The sequence below is a fragment of the Natrix helvetica genome, assembly GCF_964273705.1.
Source record: "Natrix helvetica genome assembly, chromosome: 1".
NCBI classification, from domain to species: domain Eukaryota; kingdom Metazoa; phylum Chordata; class Lepidosauria; order Squamata; family Natricidae; genus Natrix; species Natrix helvetica.
This window is the reverse complement of record NC_138548.1, coordinates 299,558,191-299,578,875: the sequence shown is the minus strand read 5'-3', so window position 1 is coordinate 299,578,875 and position 20,685 is coordinate 299,558,191. Positions and strand designations below refer to the sequence as shown.

The 20,685-nt window shown below is 37.6% G+C and overlaps 2 protein-coding genes across 2 annotated transcripts in view; one reads left to right on the top strand and one right to left on the bottom strand.

Annotated features, from left to right (window-relative positions):
- The window catches only part of DNAH1 (dynein axonemal heavy chain 1), a 201,851-nt gene that overhangs the window by 157,596 nt on the left and 23,570 nt on the right, over positions 1–20,685 (top strand). Inside the window, exons 55-60 of the mRNA XM_081935349.1 lie at positions 2,386–2,571; positions 15,397–15,588; positions 17,211–17,378; positions 17,508–17,699; positions 18,626–18,757; positions 20,194–20,319. Of these exons, the coding sequence (XP_081791475.1) occupies positions 2,386–2,571; positions 15,397–15,588; positions 17,211–17,378; positions 17,508–17,699; positions 18,626–18,757; positions 20,194–20,319 (996 nt within the window). The remainder of the gene's footprint in view (positions 1–2,385; positions 2,572–15,396; positions 15,589–17,210; positions 17,379–17,507; positions 17,700–18,625; positions 18,758–20,193; positions 20,320–20,685) is intronic.
- LOC309383150 (HAUS augmin-like complex subunit 3) lies at positions 4,080–15,776 on the bottom strand. Its single transcript, XM_081935348.1, has 5 exons — positions 15,622–15,776; positions 8,131–9,363; positions 6,499–6,938; positions 5,771–5,987; positions 4,080–4,809 (listed from the first exon to the last, which is right to left on the bottom strand). Exons 2-5 carry the CDS (start codon positions 9,340–9,342, stop codon positions 4,594–4,596), a joined length of 2,085 nt encoding a protein of 694 aa, XP_081791474.1. The 5' UTR covers positions 9,343–9,363; positions 15,622–15,776; the 3' UTR covers positions 4,080–4,593.

Here is a 20,685-nt window from a genome sequence, read left to right as displayed (position 1 = left end):
AGTGATGACAGAATGATGTAGACGATGTAACTCTGAGAAATTAAGTTCTTTTTCATGTAGCTCTTGGAAAACTCCTTTTATAAAGTTTAAATGAGCTAACATATCTCCACCCTTCAGAGGACGTGCCCTAAACAGTTTTCGGGTAAGATGTATATGTGCACCTACAGTGTCACGTACATATATCTTCTTCAAATTCTTCCAACATCTTGCTGCAGAATTCTCCCCACGAATATGAACTAACTGTTGGTCAGTCAACGTTAGACCAATTATACACAATGCTCGTTTGTTGCATCTTTGAAACTCTGCTATCTTCTTGGCATCATCCTCATCATCTGGATCCCAAGAAGTCACGTCCGGTGGATTCTGTACAGCATCCCACAATCCTTCAGTGCGCAGAAGTAAGCTGCACTTCATTGACCAAGAAACATAGTTTGTTCCATCCAACCGGGTTATCAGTGATAAATTTGCTGATGGTGCGTGTGCCATCTTCTCCATAATAGTAAACACTTATAAACTAAACAGCTATCTGTATACGGTATTGCGTATCAACACCAACTCTCTCTACAGCTATGTCTGGTACACTGGGCCCATAACCAGTGTTACGTAATTAAGCTCCCCATTAGAAGAGTGAGTATGCAGAGAAGCGTAATGAGAGTGATATGGAATAACATGCATAAACCAGTATATAGAGACACTGAATAGTATAAATATATAGTAGTTTACTATGTAGAAATATAGAAGTATTCAGAGTTCAGTTTACAGTCCAAGTCATACACGGTTCAGTCAGTCAGTTATCAATATTCTCAGTTTAACCCACAAAGTAGCTAACAGTAGCAAGACTCAGTAACTCATGATACAGTATCAAACAGTATCCACGATCAGCATCTAATAAAACAGAGAGAGAGAGATAACAGCCATTCTGGCTCCCTCTTATAGCTGCTTGAGGTAACAAGCCAATTACATCTCTCTAACATTTAAAGTAACAGTAAAATAATCATAGCTTATATACATTGCCAAGCCAAGCCTAGGGTTACATCCCTAACAAGGCTGATGAAGTCGGGGCGGCTCCAAAATGGAAGGATGCGGAAAGAGAAAGTGTTTCCAGCCGGTGAGGAATTTTTACCATTTTAAAAGAGACTGCCTATAAAAAACTTAAAACTAATTTAAATTGGAGAACAGAAGAAATAAGCAGCGGAATTAAATTTGGAATGGTTTTGGACAGTGGGTTATCTTTTTAAATGCTATCTTCATGGGTGGAATTTATGCAAGCCTTTTAAAACGAATGGATTAAGTTTTCTTCTTCTATTTTTTTTTCTTTTATTATTCTTTGTAACCTATGGACTAAAATTCTCCTCTTTCATCACTGTGGGTGTTCTTCTAACTCATTCAAGAATCAGACTTTTTTAAAACTTGAAATACAAAAAAGATACAAAAAGAAACAAAGAAAATTGCAACAATAACACTGCTACTCGGAGGCTGGAGGTTTGTGTATTGGAAATGAAACACTCTTACTTTTCTCACTGATTATCCTGGCTTGGCACTCCAAGGTCTCACTGCTTGTTTATAGAGCGTGATAAGAAGAAAACCATACAGATGTCCCTTTGAAGTATATCTTTAACCAGAGAAAGATGAAAATAAAACGTTATTGTGAATCTATGTTTAATCTTGTTAAAACCTTCCAAGCTAGAGCAGCAGTGTTTGTTAGCTGGAAATAATGGCACAATTTCAACAGCAGAAAGAAATTTTAAATCTGCAAAAGATATCGTCAGAAATACAGAAATTATCAAACACATATGAGACGATAGAGAAGAAGTTAGAAGACTTAGAGTATCTAACAGTAAAATATGATGAAGAAGTTGAAGTTGGAGATGCTTATCAAATGGAAAAAGTGGTGGTTAAAATCCTAAAAATCGAAGAGGAAAATGAATATAAAGAAATTAAAATTACTGATATTTGAGTTAATATGAAGTATGTTTGTTGACTGTGGAAGAGATGCATGAAAGCCTTTTTGTAACCAACTGATACACTTTCTACAGTATGTAAAGAAGGATGTGTTGTGTTTGTTTTGAAAATTAAAAATAATTAAAAAATTTAAAAAATAAAAATAAAATATTGCTACAGCATATCAGGATTTGAAAATCTTTAGCTTTTCTAGTTCTTACATTCTCATCATGTCTAGCCATCCAGAGATGGTACAGTTTGGAGTCCATCAACCATAGTATGATACAGATTCCAAACATTTTTACAAAATACCCAATGAAAAAGTATCTACAACAACTATAACATTATAGATAACCAATTAAGCTATATTCTCCAATGAAAATTTGAGTGAGGTGAAAGAGAGAGAGATTGTACACAGTCCTAAATACTTTTGTGTTATTGCAGGTAGACACGGCTGTAGCAGAAGAGACAAGAAATGCGGTACAAGCAGAAGAAATGAAAGCTAAAGTGAAAGCTCAAACTGCTCAGGCTATTGCTGATGATGCCCAGAAAGACCTAGCAGAAGCCCTCCCTGCTCTGGATGCTGCCCTCGCAAGTTTGAGGAATCTCAACAAAAATGATGTTACTGAGGTAATAAAGAGGATAGATTTTAGCACAAATTTGATACAATCTCTTTGGGGTATCTCACTCCCTGCATGATACAATGGGCTATTTCATTTGGTACATATAGGTATAAAGAAGGTCCTTGAAACTCTTCCACTATTTGCACTTCCTGAAGCATATAAATTAGGCCATATGCCATCCAGTCCCCCTTATGACTTTTCACTGTCAAACCACAGCAGTTTCAAGTTTTGAAGGAGTTACCTGATCAAGATATGATTTCCATCGCCTCTGGATGTGGTGCTGATCCACAAGCTGTTTCCTTCCCAGGCTTTTGCATGTAGTGACCCAGGAACTGGAGATAGCAGCCAAGATAAGTCAGTCGTTCCCTACTTGAGCAAGATTTTGTACCAATTTTGAGTCAGTCTGGTATAGTCATTAGATTAGGAGTGGGGAGACCCAGCTCCTGCCGTGGAAGTTCAAAGGGTGATTTTTGAGTCGGTCAGCCTCTCTCAGCCCAATCTACTTCACAGGATTGTTGTTGGGAAAAACATAAATCCATACCAAATATACCTGCTAAATACTATTTTAATCTAAGATTAAATATTTATTTACTGCTTGGATCATGTATCCCATGCCATAACAAGTAGGAATTAGATTACAAATGCTCTTCAGTAAAAGTTTCTATGGGGCAATTGGATCTTTGGCCAAATTTTGGTTCATTATATTATTTTTTTTAGTCACAATCTACTATTGGGCTTGTATGGGATTATAGTTTTGTTTAGTATTGCCCACATGGAGTCACAGTTGATAATTACATTCAAGACTGGCTGATGATTTTCTCTATTCATATTGCTATTTGTAGTATCATTTGTAAGATTCATCAAAGCAGCCAGCCTCTGCTCCATTTTCATGAAGCAGCACATTGTAAGGACACATAGGCAGGCATTAAGGTGATGGTTGGTGCATGATGGGAGGCAGAACTGAAGCAGCAAATTAGCTAAATCTGGGAGTCTATGGTGGACCATGTATGAACTTTCACAGATCATACTTTGAAAATTATCACTATCAGATTTTCTATTTCCCCAGTATTAACCATGCTCAGTGGGAATTGTAGGTGCTGTAGTGTTATCCTTGCAGAGGGCACAGAATTGAGAAAGGCTGACTTAAAATGACTGTAACATCCTAATGTTCAGAGAATATTTGCAAAATAGCTTATACAATTATTTCACCATCAAGTCTCTTTTAAGATTACAGGATAGCTCTTCCACACTGAAAATAAAATGTCTGAAGAAATATTTATATGACCAAATCACAACCAGATTATGCAATCTCAGCATGGTTACAGCTTTGTCAGCATAGTACTTTGTTTAAGCTATGAAAATTAATAAATAATTAAGGCATAGGATTTTTTTAAAAATAATTTCAGTAGGTTCTTTCCAACACAAGTAATATATGCAGAGATTTATTTAAGAGGACTGAATTTAAAAAGACAACATAAAGGAGGGGAAAGAATTGAATTTGGCCTTCTTGAGAGCTAAAAAACACATTAGTCTTTGAATTAATTGGCAGCTTTTTGAAGTAAAAAATTGAAATGCAAAATATATCAAAGGAAAGATAGATAATACCAATTCTTACAAGTATCTTTATTTCAGTTCTTTAAAATATTCATAGTTTATATATACCCTATCTCAATTTCTGCACAACAAATTCAGAAGAAACCACCACTCCCACATGTATATATTCTACTATTCTATACTGCGGCATTTTAAGAATCCAAAAAAGAACATTATATATGGAATCCTTACACTGTACAATACTTCCCAGGTGATTTATGGTAATGGATACATTTTGTCAAATCAACTCCCAGAAAAAGGCCTCCAACTTAATAGACATTAATATATTCTTCACAGAAGAGATGGTAAGAAGACCTGCTAACAATGCTAGAATACTTCTCTCGGAAGCTTTCTTTTCAGTTGAGGCAGAATTTTTATGAGAGCCCCTTTGAGCAAGATTTTCTTATTTTCTTGTCTGCTGATGGCTCCATTATGCTCACGAAGATACCTGTGTCTGCTTTTCAACTTTTTCTACCATCTTCTTCAGAAGGTCTGGGTTACTGAAGAAGTAAATGTAGAGGTTGCGCTCCGTCTTCTGGAAGTGGCTCTGCAGAGCTTTGCGTTTGGCCTTTATGTCGGTCTGGGTGTCCATTAGAATTTGATAGATTTTAGCTTGTGTGATATTAAGTTGCTCCAGAGGTTCTGCCAATTCCTGCAAAGAAGAGTGGTCAAAACAAGTGTGCGAAAAGCAGCATTTGATTTGTCTAATTCACATGAAAGTGGGCTTGCTATCCAAATTTCATTTAGCATCTCAAAGGGAGAAAACTTAATTATGGTAGGATAGATTGATTGTTTTCTTGGATATTCTAGGACAGTGATGGCGAACCTTTTTTGGCTCGCGTGCCACAAGTGGAGGGAGCGCAGGGGGGTCGAGTGTGGGCGTGCCGCACCCATAATGCAACGCGCGACCCCCCCCAGTGCGCATGCGCGCAAAACGCGCGACCCCCCCATTTTTACATGTTTTTTTGCCCTCCCCAGGCTCCAGGGGCTTTATAGGAGCCTGGGGAGGGCGAAAAGAGCCTCCCCCGACCCCCCAGAGGCCCTCTGGAGGCTTCAGGGACTGTCCAGAGGCTTCCCTGAAGCCTTCGGAGTGCTTAAAACCACCCTCCGAGCAAACCGGAAGTGACTTCCGGGTTGCTCGGAGGGTCGTTTTAAGCGCTCCGAAGGCATCAGGGAAGCCTCGGATGGTCCCTGAAGCCTTTGGAGTGCTTAAAACCACCCTCCGAGCAAACCGGAAGTGACTTCCGGGTTGCTCGGAGGGTGGTTTTAAGCGTTCCGAAGGCTTCAGGGACGGTCCCTGAAGCCTCCGGGGGGCGGGGGAGGCTGTTTTCGCTCTCCCAGGGCTCCTATAAAGCCTCTGGAGCCTGGGGAAGGCGAAAAATAGCTTTTAAAAAGGTGAACTCAGCTGACACGGCAGCGCCTCGCGTGCCCTGACAAATGGCTCCGCGTGCCACTTGTGGCACGCGTGCCATAGGTTCGCCATCACGGTTCTAGGATGTCTGTAAATATAGACCAATTGCTGTGGCCTGTCAGCCACTGGCCCCTCCAGCAGGAGGCAGTGTGGCCAGTTGGGGCCAGCATCAAGGCAATCTGAGACAAAGACCATTACATACCTGAGCATGAAGCATTAACTGATTGAAGTCACCATACATCAAACAGTTCAGTGCCTTGTTCTGGGACTCCAGTTTAAGAAACTGAGGAAATGGAGTGGCTAGCTGTACTTGAAGCATTTTGAGTTCCTGACGCAATCTTGAACCCCTGCTTGCCAAAGTCTCATACGAACGAAAAAGTTGTTTTTCTTGATAGTGTTTGTCCAGCATCTCCCACAACCTGAGAGAGAAAAGGGGGCTCAAAATTAAAGGATTTGGGATTTTAATTCAAAGAATATCTATTATAAAGAGTAGAGAGATGATTATATATTATTATAACCATATGTGCTAAATAGAGCTGGCACCAAGCCTTAAGTCCATTTATTCCTGTTTTAATATTGTGAAAGAATTCAGATTCTCTCAACAGTCTTCTAATTAAAATCTAAGACAATTCCAGTACTTTTCTGAAATACAAAGAATTGGTTTATTGATGTGACTATCCTAGATATTTTATTTTATTGAAACTCTTCCTTTTCTCCCATTCTGCCTCAATATTCCCTCTCTTCCCATTAAATTCTCTTCCGTAAAAGGAATGAAATTGTTCTCTAGGATGGTGTTTGTTTCAGATTTAATCAAATATTATTTAATTTTCCCAAACAATCCAAACCAAGAAAACCTTTCTTTATTTCTAGTAACTATTAGACACTTGTAATTCAATAAAGTTCCACTGCCATTCCGCCACCATTCATTACCGTAAGGTAGTGAGATCACTTGGATCTATCAAAATCTGTGGACTTTGCTTAATGGAAAATCTTGACTCCTCGAAGCAGGATTGCCATTCTTCTGACTTAGACTGAAACTCTTTCAAGACAGTCATCAGTGCCTCCAGCTTAGTTCCAGTCCATTGCAAATTATTTGTCTTCAACATCAGCAAGAGACTCATCACCTCAAAGTGGCTGAGCTGTCCCAATAGCTGTTCAATAGATTCCTCTTGTACATGTTCAAGATACTCTAGTTTCATGTCTTCCAAGTCTAGTTCTCCATTTATTATTGGCAAACGAAAAAGGCGGGCAATGCCTTGAAGCAAGGGCATGAGAAATTGGATGTTTCTATCAACCTCACTTTGGAGACTGCATAACTGTGCCTGGCATCTAGTCACACGAAAACCTAACTCACTTTTCGCTTCCTTCATCTGGAAAACAACAAAGTATTAAAAAATTTTACAGGCAAGGTTACGGCTTCACATTTTTCTATCAGTTTTACTGCAATGTACAAAATTATATTCTGATACCCTCAAAAAATATTACACAAACAGTAACATTTATGGTTTGCAAAGACAGCTTGGGAATCTAATAAAAAAAGACTCATGGGAATTACAGCAAGATGTTCCCTGTACATCTCAAATTTCTGACCTTAAAACAATTTATTTGTAAATGGAAAATTGCCAAAGACTTTCAACATAGTCTCAATTGACTTAAGAAAAAGAAACATTTAAAAATGCAGAAGGAAATTGAAATGAAACACCAGGAGGTTTAGATCTTTTTTATAACAGTTGGAGTTTGCCACAAAGAATAATGAAAATTCAGTTAGCGTGCACAGCATATGTCAAGAGAACTACGGCAAAATTTAAGAGACCACCTAACAAAACTAGCAAAAAATGTTAAGAAAGTTAGTAGAGAAAGGAAGGAATAATGCCCTGAAGAATGTGTTAAAAAATCACTAAAAAATAAGTAGACAATAACAGATTCAGAATTATTTTGTGGAGTATATTGTGAATAATATTAGAGCCAACGATATATTTTTTTAAAAAAATATTAAGCCAGAAAGGTTGCTAGGTAGAAATTGATCGAAGGAACATCACGGGATACTAAGGTGATTGCAGAGAAGGTTTTGGCTTAGAAAAATAGGCAGGTGAGAGAAGGTATATAAAATTAGCTGTGATTTTAAGAAAGTAGATTGAAAGTAGGACTTGCTTTTTTCAACATAGGTAATATAAGATTCAGGACTAATAAAGCCTTTTTAATAAACTGGCATTTGTGTCAAAATATGCAGCAATAGCCACCAGTTTGTACAACTTTAAAATAATGACATAAATTCATGCACAATAAGGTAGTTGATGGCCACTAACAATAATGGTAAAGCATATCAAATAAAGCTTGATTATTAATACCAGCTGCTAGAGCGGCAGGGCAAAACACTATTGGACTTTTGTCTTGCTGTGGGCTTTTCATAGGCATCTGAATGGCCATTATAGAAATGAAAAGTTAGAACAGATTGACTTTGGATCTGCTCCTTATGTTAAGTAGAGTAAATGACCAAATAGGATCAATACCAAAAAAAGGAAAAGAACGGGCTGTTTACTGATACCCGAAGGCTTAACCTACCTTGTTCTCCTTAGTGACTTTTAAAACTTTTTCTGCCCATTGCAAGGCAGATGAAATTCCTTTAATTCTTGCAGTGGTCATGACTGTATTTGTTTTGTTCCACATGTATGTTAACTCCATGTGTCCCAGTTCTTCCGTATAACTTTCCATGTTTTTAGGGTGTTTTGTTTGACCAATTTCTGTCTGTGTCTTGAGCTCTTTTTGAGAGAAATCCTGAACAGGTAGGCCTTCAGTCTTCAAATAATCTGCTTTCAGTTGATCTGATTTTCGTAGCAAGTCTTTCTGTTTAAATTCTGGCTTATTCTTGCTGGGCAGTTGTTCTTGATAGAGAATTTGGTCCTTCAAAACTCCCAGGGTTGTTTTGTGATTATCAGGATTCTCAACACAAACTAAGCTCATGTCTTCTGGTTGCAGTTGTTGAGCTGTAGATTCTGAAGTTAGCTGTTCTGTAACATCTCTTTGCCTCTTTTCCCCCAACATTGTTTGATCATTCTCCATATCATTGATAATACTTGTCACAACATTTGGAAACAATCTCAAAAAAGCTTTTGTGAAAGTTTCTTCTGTTTCCAGATAATGCTCTAGATCTCTTGACAAAATGAGTTGTTCATACCCGGGTTCCTCGTGCCAGTGTACTAGCTTTCCTGTTATCTGACGCACCTCACTGAGGATGTCGTTGCTTTGAAAATTCTCTATCTCAAGCTTTAGGTGCATCTTCTTTAGTTCATTGTTTAATCTTTCTTTTTCGTCTGCTAAATGGCAGCGCTTTTGCTTTAAACTGGCCACACAAATCTGAAGCTTGTTGCATCGCATTTTTTTACATGCACACTGCTTCTTCAGCATCTGCATCTCTTGTTCAAGTAACTCAATGGGTAGGGCTTCATTTTCTTGTAGCTCACTGTTCAGCTGAAAAGACTGGCTGCAGGTTCTCAAGACCTCCTCCAATGCTTCGCCTTCTAAGATGGGCTTCCCAGAAATTACCAGTTTCTCATAGTCCTCTAGTTCTGTAGTAGTCAGCACATTCTCTTCTCCCACTGTGTTGCAGAACCACTCCAGAAAGTGTTCTGTATCGGGACAGTCAAAGAGCCAGTCAAAGTCCTTGGCATCAAGAGTAGTTGCCTTGGGATAGATAGTTTTCAACACCTCTACAAACTCTGTTCCTCTGTCAATGTCCTCCATCAAGAAAGCTCTGGAGCGTCTCCGTGTGAACATGTTTGGATTGTTTCTCTAACCCTAAGGGAAACATTCAAAGTTTGTTTCATTTGATGAAGAGTATGTGTTACATGTACAATATAGCTGAGAAATTATAGCACTTATCACCTCTAAGTACTGTAGAAATCTGTCCAGAAAATACCCAAATAACTAGGAATTTTGTTGCATTATATAAACAATGCATTGTCTTTGAAAATATGGACAATGTTCTCATTCCTCTTAGAAACCAGATGGGCTATGTAAGGTTTCCATGGCCAGGGAAACTCGCAAGACTTAAGCAACTGTTTTTTTCTATCCTGACCTTAGCTTAAAGATTGGAGGAGGAATGTTTAGAAAACAGAGCTCTTACAAGAAGAATAGAAAATGAGGCTTCTTTGCATGTTAATTCTAATAACAACTCAGATATTGTGATATAAAACAGTCATCCATAATACTTTCCAATTACACTCTTCTTCCTACACCGAGTAGACACGATAATAACAAAAATACAGATAGCACATTGCTATCCCTTTTTAAATCTCACCTCTACAACCACAGAATTTAGGTTATTACTTTGTTTTTAAAACACAGATTGCAGTTCTTCGGCACGGTGTATAAGATTACAGAGCACCATCAGTACTGGTTAATCAATCAGAAAAACAGGTTCACATATTTCTGGTCTGTAGGCTTGCTTCTGGTAATATAACTCTTACTGATTAAGATAAAGCTTTTACCTGACATATAGTGATGTTGTGCCTGGTTTGTTCTTTTTTATTTTTTTACTCTGCCAAATTGTCCTTGCTTAAGTTAGCTATAAAGGTCATCTGGAAAAATGGCAACCAAGCCTCTATCAAGGCTATTTAATCTTTTTCTTATATTTTACTTCACTTAGAGTAAACAGATACCAAAAGTACAAGGCTTCTACTCTTGTGCATAAGGAGGACTGTGTACAGATGAACCCTATCATGCTGAAAATTTCCTCTTCCACATGCCTTCTAAAAATTAAAAAATTCTATATACTTTTGAGCTCAGTCACACTGATTCGTTTAAAAGGTAAAGGTTCCCCTTGCACATATGTGCTAGTCGTTCCCGACTCTAGGGGGCGGTGCTCATCTCCGTTTCAAAGCAGAAGAGCCAGCGTTGTCCGAAGATGTTTCCATGGTCATGTGACCGGCATGACTAAATGCCAAAGGTGCATGGAATGCTGTTACCTTCCCACCAAAGGTAGTTCCTATTTTTCTACTTGCATTTTTACATGCTTTCGAACTGCTAGGCTGGCAGGACCTGGGACAAGTAACAGGAGCTAACTCCATTAGGCGGCATTAGGGATTCAAACCGCTGAACTGCCGACCTTTCTGATTGACAAGTTCAGCGTCTTAGACACTGAGCCACTGCGTTCCTTTTTCCAGTTACAAAAACCCTAATATTCTACATTAATAAACTGTTTCCCTCTCTCTCCTGTTGGAACACAATTCAGTTTTGATGTGTTTAGGGTTTAATGCTGCAATGCTTAAGTCACTAGGTAGATTGTACCATTGCATTCAAAATATTCTCAGAATTATATTCCCTGTACACACAACACTTAGTAACCACTGACAAATGCTGGACACATCTTTCTATTATCATTTAGCTAGTTTTATCTAGGTGAGCCTGTGCTTATACTTGCACCTTTATTCGAACATTAATCTTGCTGAACATACTGTAGCAAGGCTTTAATAAAAAGACACAAATTGACCTTGTGTGACTCTTACATATGTGCACTCCTACTGGTAACTTAAATTAACAATTTCAATCACAAATCTTCTTCTCTCATGCAGTATAAGCCTAATGTTGGTTATCTGCAAATACAAAACCAGCATATCAAAGAAAAACATTTTGTCCCTTCAATTGTTAGATAGTTACCATTTACTGATTTGGCTTTTAGAACAAATGTCTTATTGTAAGACAATTGTAGTCCTGATATTTTAATTTCATTTTCTTGAATTATTGGGGGGGGGGGCTGTCTGACCCTCAAACGTAAGCAAGCAGCATCTCAGTCTGATTATAAAATATACCACAGGTGTATTATGGGCAGAAAGATTATTTTTATTATACTCATTTGTCTGACCCCTCCAAATCAGAGGTAGTGAACTAATCTAAATCCTTTTGGTTAATAAGTCTTAGAAAGGATCAGCCTTCTTCATAGGGATGTGGCCTTCCAAATGGTTTTGAACTTCAGCTCCCAAAGTCCCTCAGGAGTGTCAGCATCAACAGCCAAGTATGGTTCAACATTTGAAGTCCCCCAATTCTTCTCCTTACAGTAAAGAAAGTCTCATCTTCTGCATTCCATAAACAGTTTGTTATTTCTATGCAGTGATTAGACTGATCATTTCCCTGTGTTGAATTTTCTATTAAAATTCCCCATATTTATCTGTGAGGGACAAATATTGAGAAATCAAATTATATCTTTTAAATAGAGAACAAATAAGTTTTTTGGAGAAATGCAGACTGGCAGATTTCACGTGTATTTTATGCACACAAATCCTAAAGAAAATAAACGCCATCAATTCTAATAAAATTGTCATTTGCGTAATTGCTTACCCAAGGGTAAAATTTCATATATTGCAGTATTCTATATCTTCTGATGGGCTTATTTGATCTTCATTTCTGGGGCTTTTTAAAAACAAAAACTATATAACATTGTATATACAGTTTCTGCATTATTAGGCTTGAGTTTGTCTCCCTGTCACCATCCACCTGTACTTTACTTCTGCAGCTTTCTCTTTTGCAAGACAAGGTGACTCAGGACCCAGAAGCTTCAGGCACTTCCCTATTCATCGTTTGTAGTCCAGTAGTCCTGTATGGTTGGGGCCCAAATTATTTACTTTTTACTCTTTATTTGAGGCCAAGTTGGGGGAGGCGAGCATAATGTAAAGAAGCAAAATACACAAGAAGCCGAAAAGCTTTGCAAAGGCTTAAGATACCCTTTTTTTCCCTAGTAAGCATCAATGTTTGTTTGTTTGTTTTTGGAGAAATTAAGCTTTCTCCAAAAAAACAGAAAAATGAAAACAAAAGATGTTTTCATTAGTCATGATCTCAGAATTCTTCAGAATTGCAGAAAATGTTTGTTTTCCTTTATTCCATTCAGGCATGCAATTGTTTCTAATGTTCTAATCTAGATTGCTTGGCCAATTATTGTTCGTTTTTCTTATTCACAAATTCTATCCAACAGTTCTTGAAATTTTTCCCTTTTGGCTTCTGCCTTTTATTTTCCACTAAAATTGCCTCTCTCAAATAATTAACTTTTTCTCCCCTGCCAAAATCGATGATTATACAGTCTTCATTTTTCTCCATTTTTGTGCCTGTCCTTAATAATCATTGTTATCTGCTTTAATCCATTTTCATATTTCGATCTTCCTAACTCTCTTTAACTTCTCTTGTTTATAGTTCTTTCCAAATGTATCAGGACTATATCTGCCAAGTTTCATCCAGAAAAATCAATATCCATACTGGCTGAAGACATTAGGCTAGGGAAAGCTGCCTAAAGAAACCCTTTTCTTTATATTTTCTTCTGTGTTCAAATCCCTCTAAAGTTCTATTCTTGACTATTTTCTCTCTTTACCCATTGTAGATGTAGGAAGTTATCACCTAACCCTCTCCCAGAAAAATGAAATATCCTAGGAAATATTGATAAGGCAGAATATTATATTTTCCTGGATGTGAAAAAGGGAGAAACACATTTTAAACAGAGTAAATTCCTGCAGCTTCCTGCCCTTTGTCAATGGGCCATTAAGAAGGCCAAGCTAGTCCACTTTACATAATAAAGAGTTCAGCTCCAGGGGGATGGGTGTAGAGTTCAGTGTAAGAGACAATGAAGGCAGGATAATAATCCTTTACTCAACTGACCACATGGCATCTGAACTCAATCAAACCTGAATTCAAAACAGCCTAGAGGGTTGCCCCTGCATGGGCCCATGTGAGTCTGGCAACCAATCAGAATACATTTCTTACACAGGAACAGGAAACAGATAGGTGGGGCAGAACAATTATAAAAATCCCTGCAAGCCCTTCTTCTGGTCTGCTCTTCTCCTTCTCTTCCCTTCTCTTCTCTTCTCCACCAACATTGAAGCATGTGATCACCTTTTCTGTTCAGGACTCAGGCCATGTGGTCCTGTCCAACATTAAAACCATCTTTCCAAGCAGCCTCCATGTCTCCAGTGTCTTTTTCCCCACTTGGAGCCGAACCCAGAAGGACATTTCTTCCAACAATGAGAAAGGACAGTATCAACAAAGCTGTTCAAACGTTCAACTATGACTTGTACCAGTTCTAGCCAATATAGCTAAGGGTGTGGAAATGTGTAGTCCATCAATACTCAATAAAGGATTTGTTGTCCATTGTTCTTTTAGAGCAAAGACATTGAATTAGGCCTATCTAGCTAAAATTTGCTTCACTCATCTAATCTCACATTTGCAAATGCCTTTCTGATATTTACATTCAGATGCTTTATTGTGATTCAAGAATTTATCATCATCTCTCTCCCAAATTCACCATTGAGAAAGTTTCTTGGTGGATACTTTTACGCATATACGTTAATGATATTTTTTTTAATGTCAAGCTAAAGTCCATAGAATATATTTGGCTAAATTAAGACAATAATGTTTGGTATTTTAAATTTAATTTTCAGCTGCATCATTTGGTTTTTATTCTAACGTCTTTCCCTTTTTTCTTCTTCTTCTTTTTTCTTTTTAATGTAATCATTAATTTTCTCTTCTGGTTCATTTGAAGAAAAGTATGTAACATCTTTGAAATCCTGGCAAGACATAGATACTAAACTGGGATCTTTACTTCCATAAAGTCTTATGGTTTCATCCCAGGTCATATAGTGGAGGGGGCATGAATATTTTTAAATCAGTTGATCTAAACCACTTCTTTTAAAGATTTTGAGAGACTGAGTTTGATATACAAGTTAGAATCAAACAGTTTATCCTAGAAACTTTAGCAGTCTTCGAGATACGTGAAATTTTGACTTCCTTAAAAGATGCAGCATTTGAATAGAAACTAACAATTCAATTTTATACGGTATTAAAAAATAAATTGAAAGTCACCATTACTTATATATTTGGTCACTTGAATTAAGAATTAGAATATTATAGAATCAATAGAACTAGTTGTTAAAAATGTGAAAAATACTTACGATGTAAAAATAAATTTATTTCATCAGACAATATTATTTCCTATTTATTGGACCCTTCAAATAATGTTTAAAAACGAGTGAGCATTAGATTTGTTATGTTGGTACTGTAGGAAATATTATTTAACTCGTATAACTCAGTCTGTTTTATTACAGCTTACATAAAGATCTCAATGTGATAATAAATTATAATGTGGTAATGGGATGTGGTAAAGTGGATAATTCTACATAACTGGGAAAAAAATTACTCTCTTGATTTTAATGTGAATATGAGTTTATTATCTGTTTTTGAAAGACTATGTTCTAAAACTGAGAAAATTACACAATATTGTCTATATGATCTTAGTTTAATGACAACAATTGGGTTAATTGATCTTTTTTCTGTTAATTGTTCTCTTCATTAAACTTTATTTTAATCATTATATTCACCGTATAGACACTCTTTTTTGTTGGTGGCAACACATTTTTGTACTTTATTTAAAATAGATGTTAAAAACAAAAAAATTATATAGCTAGGCAATTTGGTCTACTTTCCTCTTCATTGTATTTCTAAGTTATAAATCTTTTGAGGCATGGATCTACCTTTTCATCACTGTTTGCAGACAGTATAATTAGCACTATTCATATAGGTGTTCATTTAGACCAGAGATCCCCAAACTTAGCAACTTTAAGATTTGTGGACTTCAATTCCCAGTATTCTCATTGAAGTCCACAAGTCTTAAAGTTGCCAAGTTTGGGGACCACTGATTTAGACTGATATTAGAGACCAATCACTAAATCTTATGCAAAGATAACTCTACCATTGTTTTATTGAGTTGGGGATAATTATCAATCCTCTAGAGATAGAAGGACATTAATCTGAACTATTTTTTAAAATATTTCATTGTAAAATATTTCCAATTAGGTGCGAGCAATGCAGCGCCCTCCACTTGGAGTGAAATTGGTGATAGAAGCTGTTTGTATTATGAAGGGAGTCAAGCCCAAAAAAATAGCAGGCGAGAAGCCAGGTAGTAAGATAGATGACTACTGGGAACCTGGCAAAGGTCTTCTTCAGGACCCGGGGAAGTTTCTTGAAAGTTTATTTAAATACGATAAGGTAAGTGCTTGAAAGGTGTTTATTCTTACTCACCCACAGACACATGCACATTTGTTTCCAGGGTCTTCTCTTTTCAGGGACCAACAGTATTTTTTCTGTCCCGGTTGCTAAACCTGCTCCTGGGCTTTGAACAGCAGCCTTGATCTGCAAGAAACAGCAGGTGAAGCCTTTTATGGCAATCGATAATAATCCATGCTACCTCCTGATAGCTGTAGGTGGAGCTGTTGTTATAAGCAGAAGAGCAGAGTTGTGTTAAAAAAACACACACACACAAATAGTTTGGTAACTTTAAGCATCTGGGTAACCGTGGAATTTAAAATGGTCAATTTGTATGTATGCGTGTTACTTATTTTTTTTTAACTGTGTCTTTTACATACGGATGACTATTGTTATTTACCCCAAATAAAAATGCCAGCAACATCTGTAGGAATCAAGAACTTAATACAATACAATACAATAGCAGAGTTGGAAGGGACCTTGAAGGTCTTCTAGTCCAACCCCCTGCCTAAGCAGGAAACCCTATACCGTTTCAGACAAATGGCTATCCAACATCTTCTTAAAGACTTCCAGTGTTGGGGCATTCACAACTTCTGGAGGCAAGCTGTTCCACTGATTAATTGTTCTAACTGTTAGGAAATTTCTCATCAGTTCTAAGTTGCTTCTCTCCTTGATTAGTTTCCACCCATTGCTTCTTGTTCTACCCTCAGGTGCTTTGGAGAATAGTTTGACTCCCTCTTCTTTGTGGCAACCCCTGAGATATTGGAAGAATGCTATCATGTCTCCTCTAGTCGTCCTTTCTATTAAACTAGACATACTCAGCAAGCGTTCTTCGTATGTTTTAGTCTCCAGTCCCCTAATCATCTTTGTTGCTCTTCTCTGCACTCTTCCTAGAGTCTCCACATCTTTTTTACATCATGGTGACCAAAACTGAATTTACACTGCTTGCCCTGCTTGTACAGCTTACACTGCTAAACTAAAAATAAAATGGGGGAAGGTAAGGGTTGCAAGCCTTTACTTTTTTCCCCAATTTAGATTGGAATTCAGGTTGAAACGCCTCTCTTCCAGGACACAAACCTCTACCTGATACTTTTGCAGAGATGCAGAAATCTCACTGCATTATTTTCTCATTATCATATGCTATCTTGAAATGACATATAGTAGTTCGTCCAACTCTAGAAATTAAATTATATTTTCTTGTTTACAAATGTAGTTTTGTAAGTATGGCTTATGATTCAGTGTGTTTAAAACTACACAATTGGAACAGCCTGCAGCCTGGAATCATGGGTGCTCCAGTTTTTTCAGACTGTTGGACAATCATTTGTTTGGGACAGTCTTAGGATTCCTGTTCTGGTTAGAGAGTTGGGCTAGAAGACCTCCAAGATCTCTTCCCCATTACTGTGATTTTATTACATAATCCATGATTGTAACTTTGTGATTAGGTGTTAGGAACTATTACCTTAGCTTGGCTTCAAGTGGAAAGGAATAATACAACAAACTGTAAGATTCCTCTGATACAGCTAACATATTTTTTAGCATAAAACCTTGCACTGTTTCTCCCGAGCATTCATATCTTCCTTCTACCAGCATTCATAAGCATTTTTTTTAAAAAAAAATCATTTCAGGATAATATTGCGGATACTGTGATCAAGTCCATCCAACCATATATTGACAGTGAAGAATTTCAGCCGGCAGTTGTAGCTAAAGTCTCCAAAGCCTGCACATCAATCTGCCAGTGGGTCAGGGCTATGCATAAGTACCACTTCGTGGCAAAAGCTGTGGAGCCAAAGCGCGTAAGAATTATTGCTGTGCTTTTTTCAAAATCATGTACTAGATACCTCTGCCCTCTTTCTATGCTTTAGGATCTTCTTAAAAAGTGTTTGAGAAGCACTTGGTGTTCACAATCATTTCCATTTCCATAGCAAGCCCTGAAGGAAGCTGAAGAAGATTTGCAAGCCACACAGAAAATCCTGGATGAAGCCAAGGAACATCTCCGAGAAGTGGAGGATGGCATTGCCCATCTTCAGGCAAAGTACAAAGGCACTTTATCCACAAAAGAGGAACTGGAGATGAAGTGTGATCAGTGTGAACAGAGATTGCACCGAGCTGACAAAGTAAGCATAAGTCAAGCAGTAAAATAAACTCAACAAATTAAGTCAAATAAAATGTTAGCTTCCAGTTTATGTGCAAAAATGACTAAAAGATTGCTTCAGTTACGCTGTGGAAACCCAAACTTGATTTTTATAGCTAAGTTCAACTATAATTGATCTCCCAAGCTGAGCAGATTTTTAAACAGGCCATCTATGCAGGATTGAAATGGTGGAGCTTTTGTTTTTTTTTTTTAAAAAAAAAAGATCTCCAGATAAATGCAATTATAAATTTACTCATTTGGCCTATTTGGGCACTGGGGTAATCCTTCTTATCACAAGCAACTACAAAAATAAAGGAGCAGACACCAGTAGACTGTATGTATGTATGTATGTATGTATGTATGTATGTATGTATGTATGTATGTATGTATGTAAATAAATTTAAATAAATAAATGGGAAACGTTCTGAACCACTGGGGAGTATGATAGTTGGCATACTGGCAAGCTGATTCGCACAACCCTGAATTGTGATTTAGTTGATATGGCTTAGAATCCAGCCAGCATCTAAATAAGGCAGGGCAGCTTAATGGTGCCATGCAGAAGGGCACAATAGTGAAGGATGCTAGGATTTTCTATCCCTTTTTTACTGTTTTAAATAGCATGATTGTCTTCCTACAAATTATCTTTCCTTGAAACTGTTACATTGGGGAAAATAATAAAATTGTCTCTTTCCACCAAAATATATGTTGGCCAGGAAAGGTTTTCTACTTCCAATTTACATTTATTTTATTACTTTAATATGTGTGAGATTCAAGCCTAATGTTTCATGTTAAATGTATTTTTTTTTAAAGTTCATATGTTGCCTTCTTGCATTTCCTATTAAGAGTTTTCTGCTAGGAGAAGATCTGAGGAAGAAGCAAACTAACATATTGTATATCTGTTGTGTTTAGCTAATTAATGGTCTGGCTGATGAAAGAATACGCTGGCAGGAAACAGTCCAGAAACTAGATTATATGATCAACAATATCGCAGGCGATGTTTTAGTTTCCTCTGGCTTCATTGCATATTTAGGACCATTTACGGTGAGTAAGAAAAATATCTTCTTTTCCACAATATTTGAGCTTGATAGAGGCTGCTCCTACAGCTGTATACCAGGACAATATATTTGCTGTCCAAACTTTTCAAGAGAATTATACTGTAGACACTTGGGCACAGATGAGTCTTTTCTTACACAGTCTCCCAGGAAGCAAGCCTTTCCACCCAAAATGGCTTCCTCCTATTCTACTGGCTACTACCCTTCTTCATAGTCTCACTGCTTTCGGCTCCCAATTCATGCTCTGGGAGGTCATCTGAGGTGATGGGGATCTAATAAAAACAAAGGGGGTGACCCAAACAGTGAAGTTGGGTTTGGATTTACCCTGGAGCAATGAAGAAAGTCTCTTTCAGAATGCAGGAATTTAAGCTGCTTGCAGCAATCCTTCCCTGGTCTGTAGTCCCATGGTGAGATAGACAGCAAATAAATTTAACAAACAAACAAACAATCACCTCTACTAAAAGCAAAGTATTTCCTCCTTACTTTTCTCCTTCAATTGCACCATTTTCAGAATGACACACATATGCAAAATTGTTCTTGCTACCCAAGTAACTTTCATAGATTGATAACTCCTTTCATTGAAAAAGGGGGATCCATGGTTTGCTCTTATCCATGCCAGGCCTATATTGTTGTTAGATCCAGGCTTGCTGTTAAATTTATCTATACAATACAATACAATAGTAGAGTTGGAAGGGACCTTGGAGGTCTTCTAGTCCAACCCCCTGCCTAGGCAGGAAACCCTATACCGTTCCAGACAAATGGCTATCCAACATCTTCTTAAAGACTTCCAGTGTTGGGGCATTCACAACTTCTGGAGGCAAGCTGTTCCACTGATTAATTGTTCTAACTGTCAGGAAGTTTCTCCTCAGTTCTAAGTTGCTTCTCTTCTTGATTAGTTTCCACCCATTGCTTCTTGTTCTGTCCACAGGTGCCTTGGAGAATAGCTTGACTCCCTCTTCTTTGTGGCAACCCCTGAGATATTGGAACACTGCTATCATGTCTCCCCTAGTCCTTCTTTCTCTTAAGCTAGACATACCTAGTTCCTGCAACCGTTCTAAATTAGAATTAACTACAGTTAGTAGTACTAAGAGGGAGTGCACACACAGTTCAAACTGTGTTTTCTAATCATGCTTTGGAAATTGATGAGCTCTAAGTGCAGAGTTGAGCTTATGGTTATAAGAAAATCTGAACGCAAAAGGGAGTATGTGAAAGCATAATCTATAGCATTCGAACGGAATCTTCTTATGAAACTTCCTAAAATAGTTATTCCCTACTGAAATTACGGTATGTTCTAAAACAGATATGCATATTGACATCAAAGCTCAACTTCAACATCAAGAGTTGGTTACAAGTAGCTGGGGAAAAAATAATTTAATTAATCATACTGATAATTTCATGTTGATGGTTCAATATTTTCCTTTGTAGGGTCAATATCGCATATCCCTTTGTGAGGAATGGATAAGCCGGCTGGAGTTACATAACGTTCCACACACAAACGAACCAAATTTCATATCTACACTTGGAGACCCAGTGAAAATCCGATCATGGCAGGTAATCTTAATATGAGTACTAGCTAGTCTTGCCATATATCAAAGCTTTGAATTGCTATGCATTTTTTAAGGCATGTGAATCAGTGGTGGGATTCAAAAAAAATTTTTACTACCGGTTCTGTGGACGTGGATTGGTGGGCTTGGCGTGGCTTGGTGGGCTTGGCAGGGGAAGGATACTGCAAAATCTCCATTCTCTCCCCAATCCAGGGGAAAGTTATGGCAAAATCCCCATTCCCTCCTGATCAGCTGGGACTCGGGAGGCAGAAAATAGATGGTGGTGGGGCCAGTCAGAGGTGGTATTTACCAGTTCTCCAAACTACTCAAAATTTCACTACTGGTTGTCCAGAACTGGTCAGAACCTGATGAA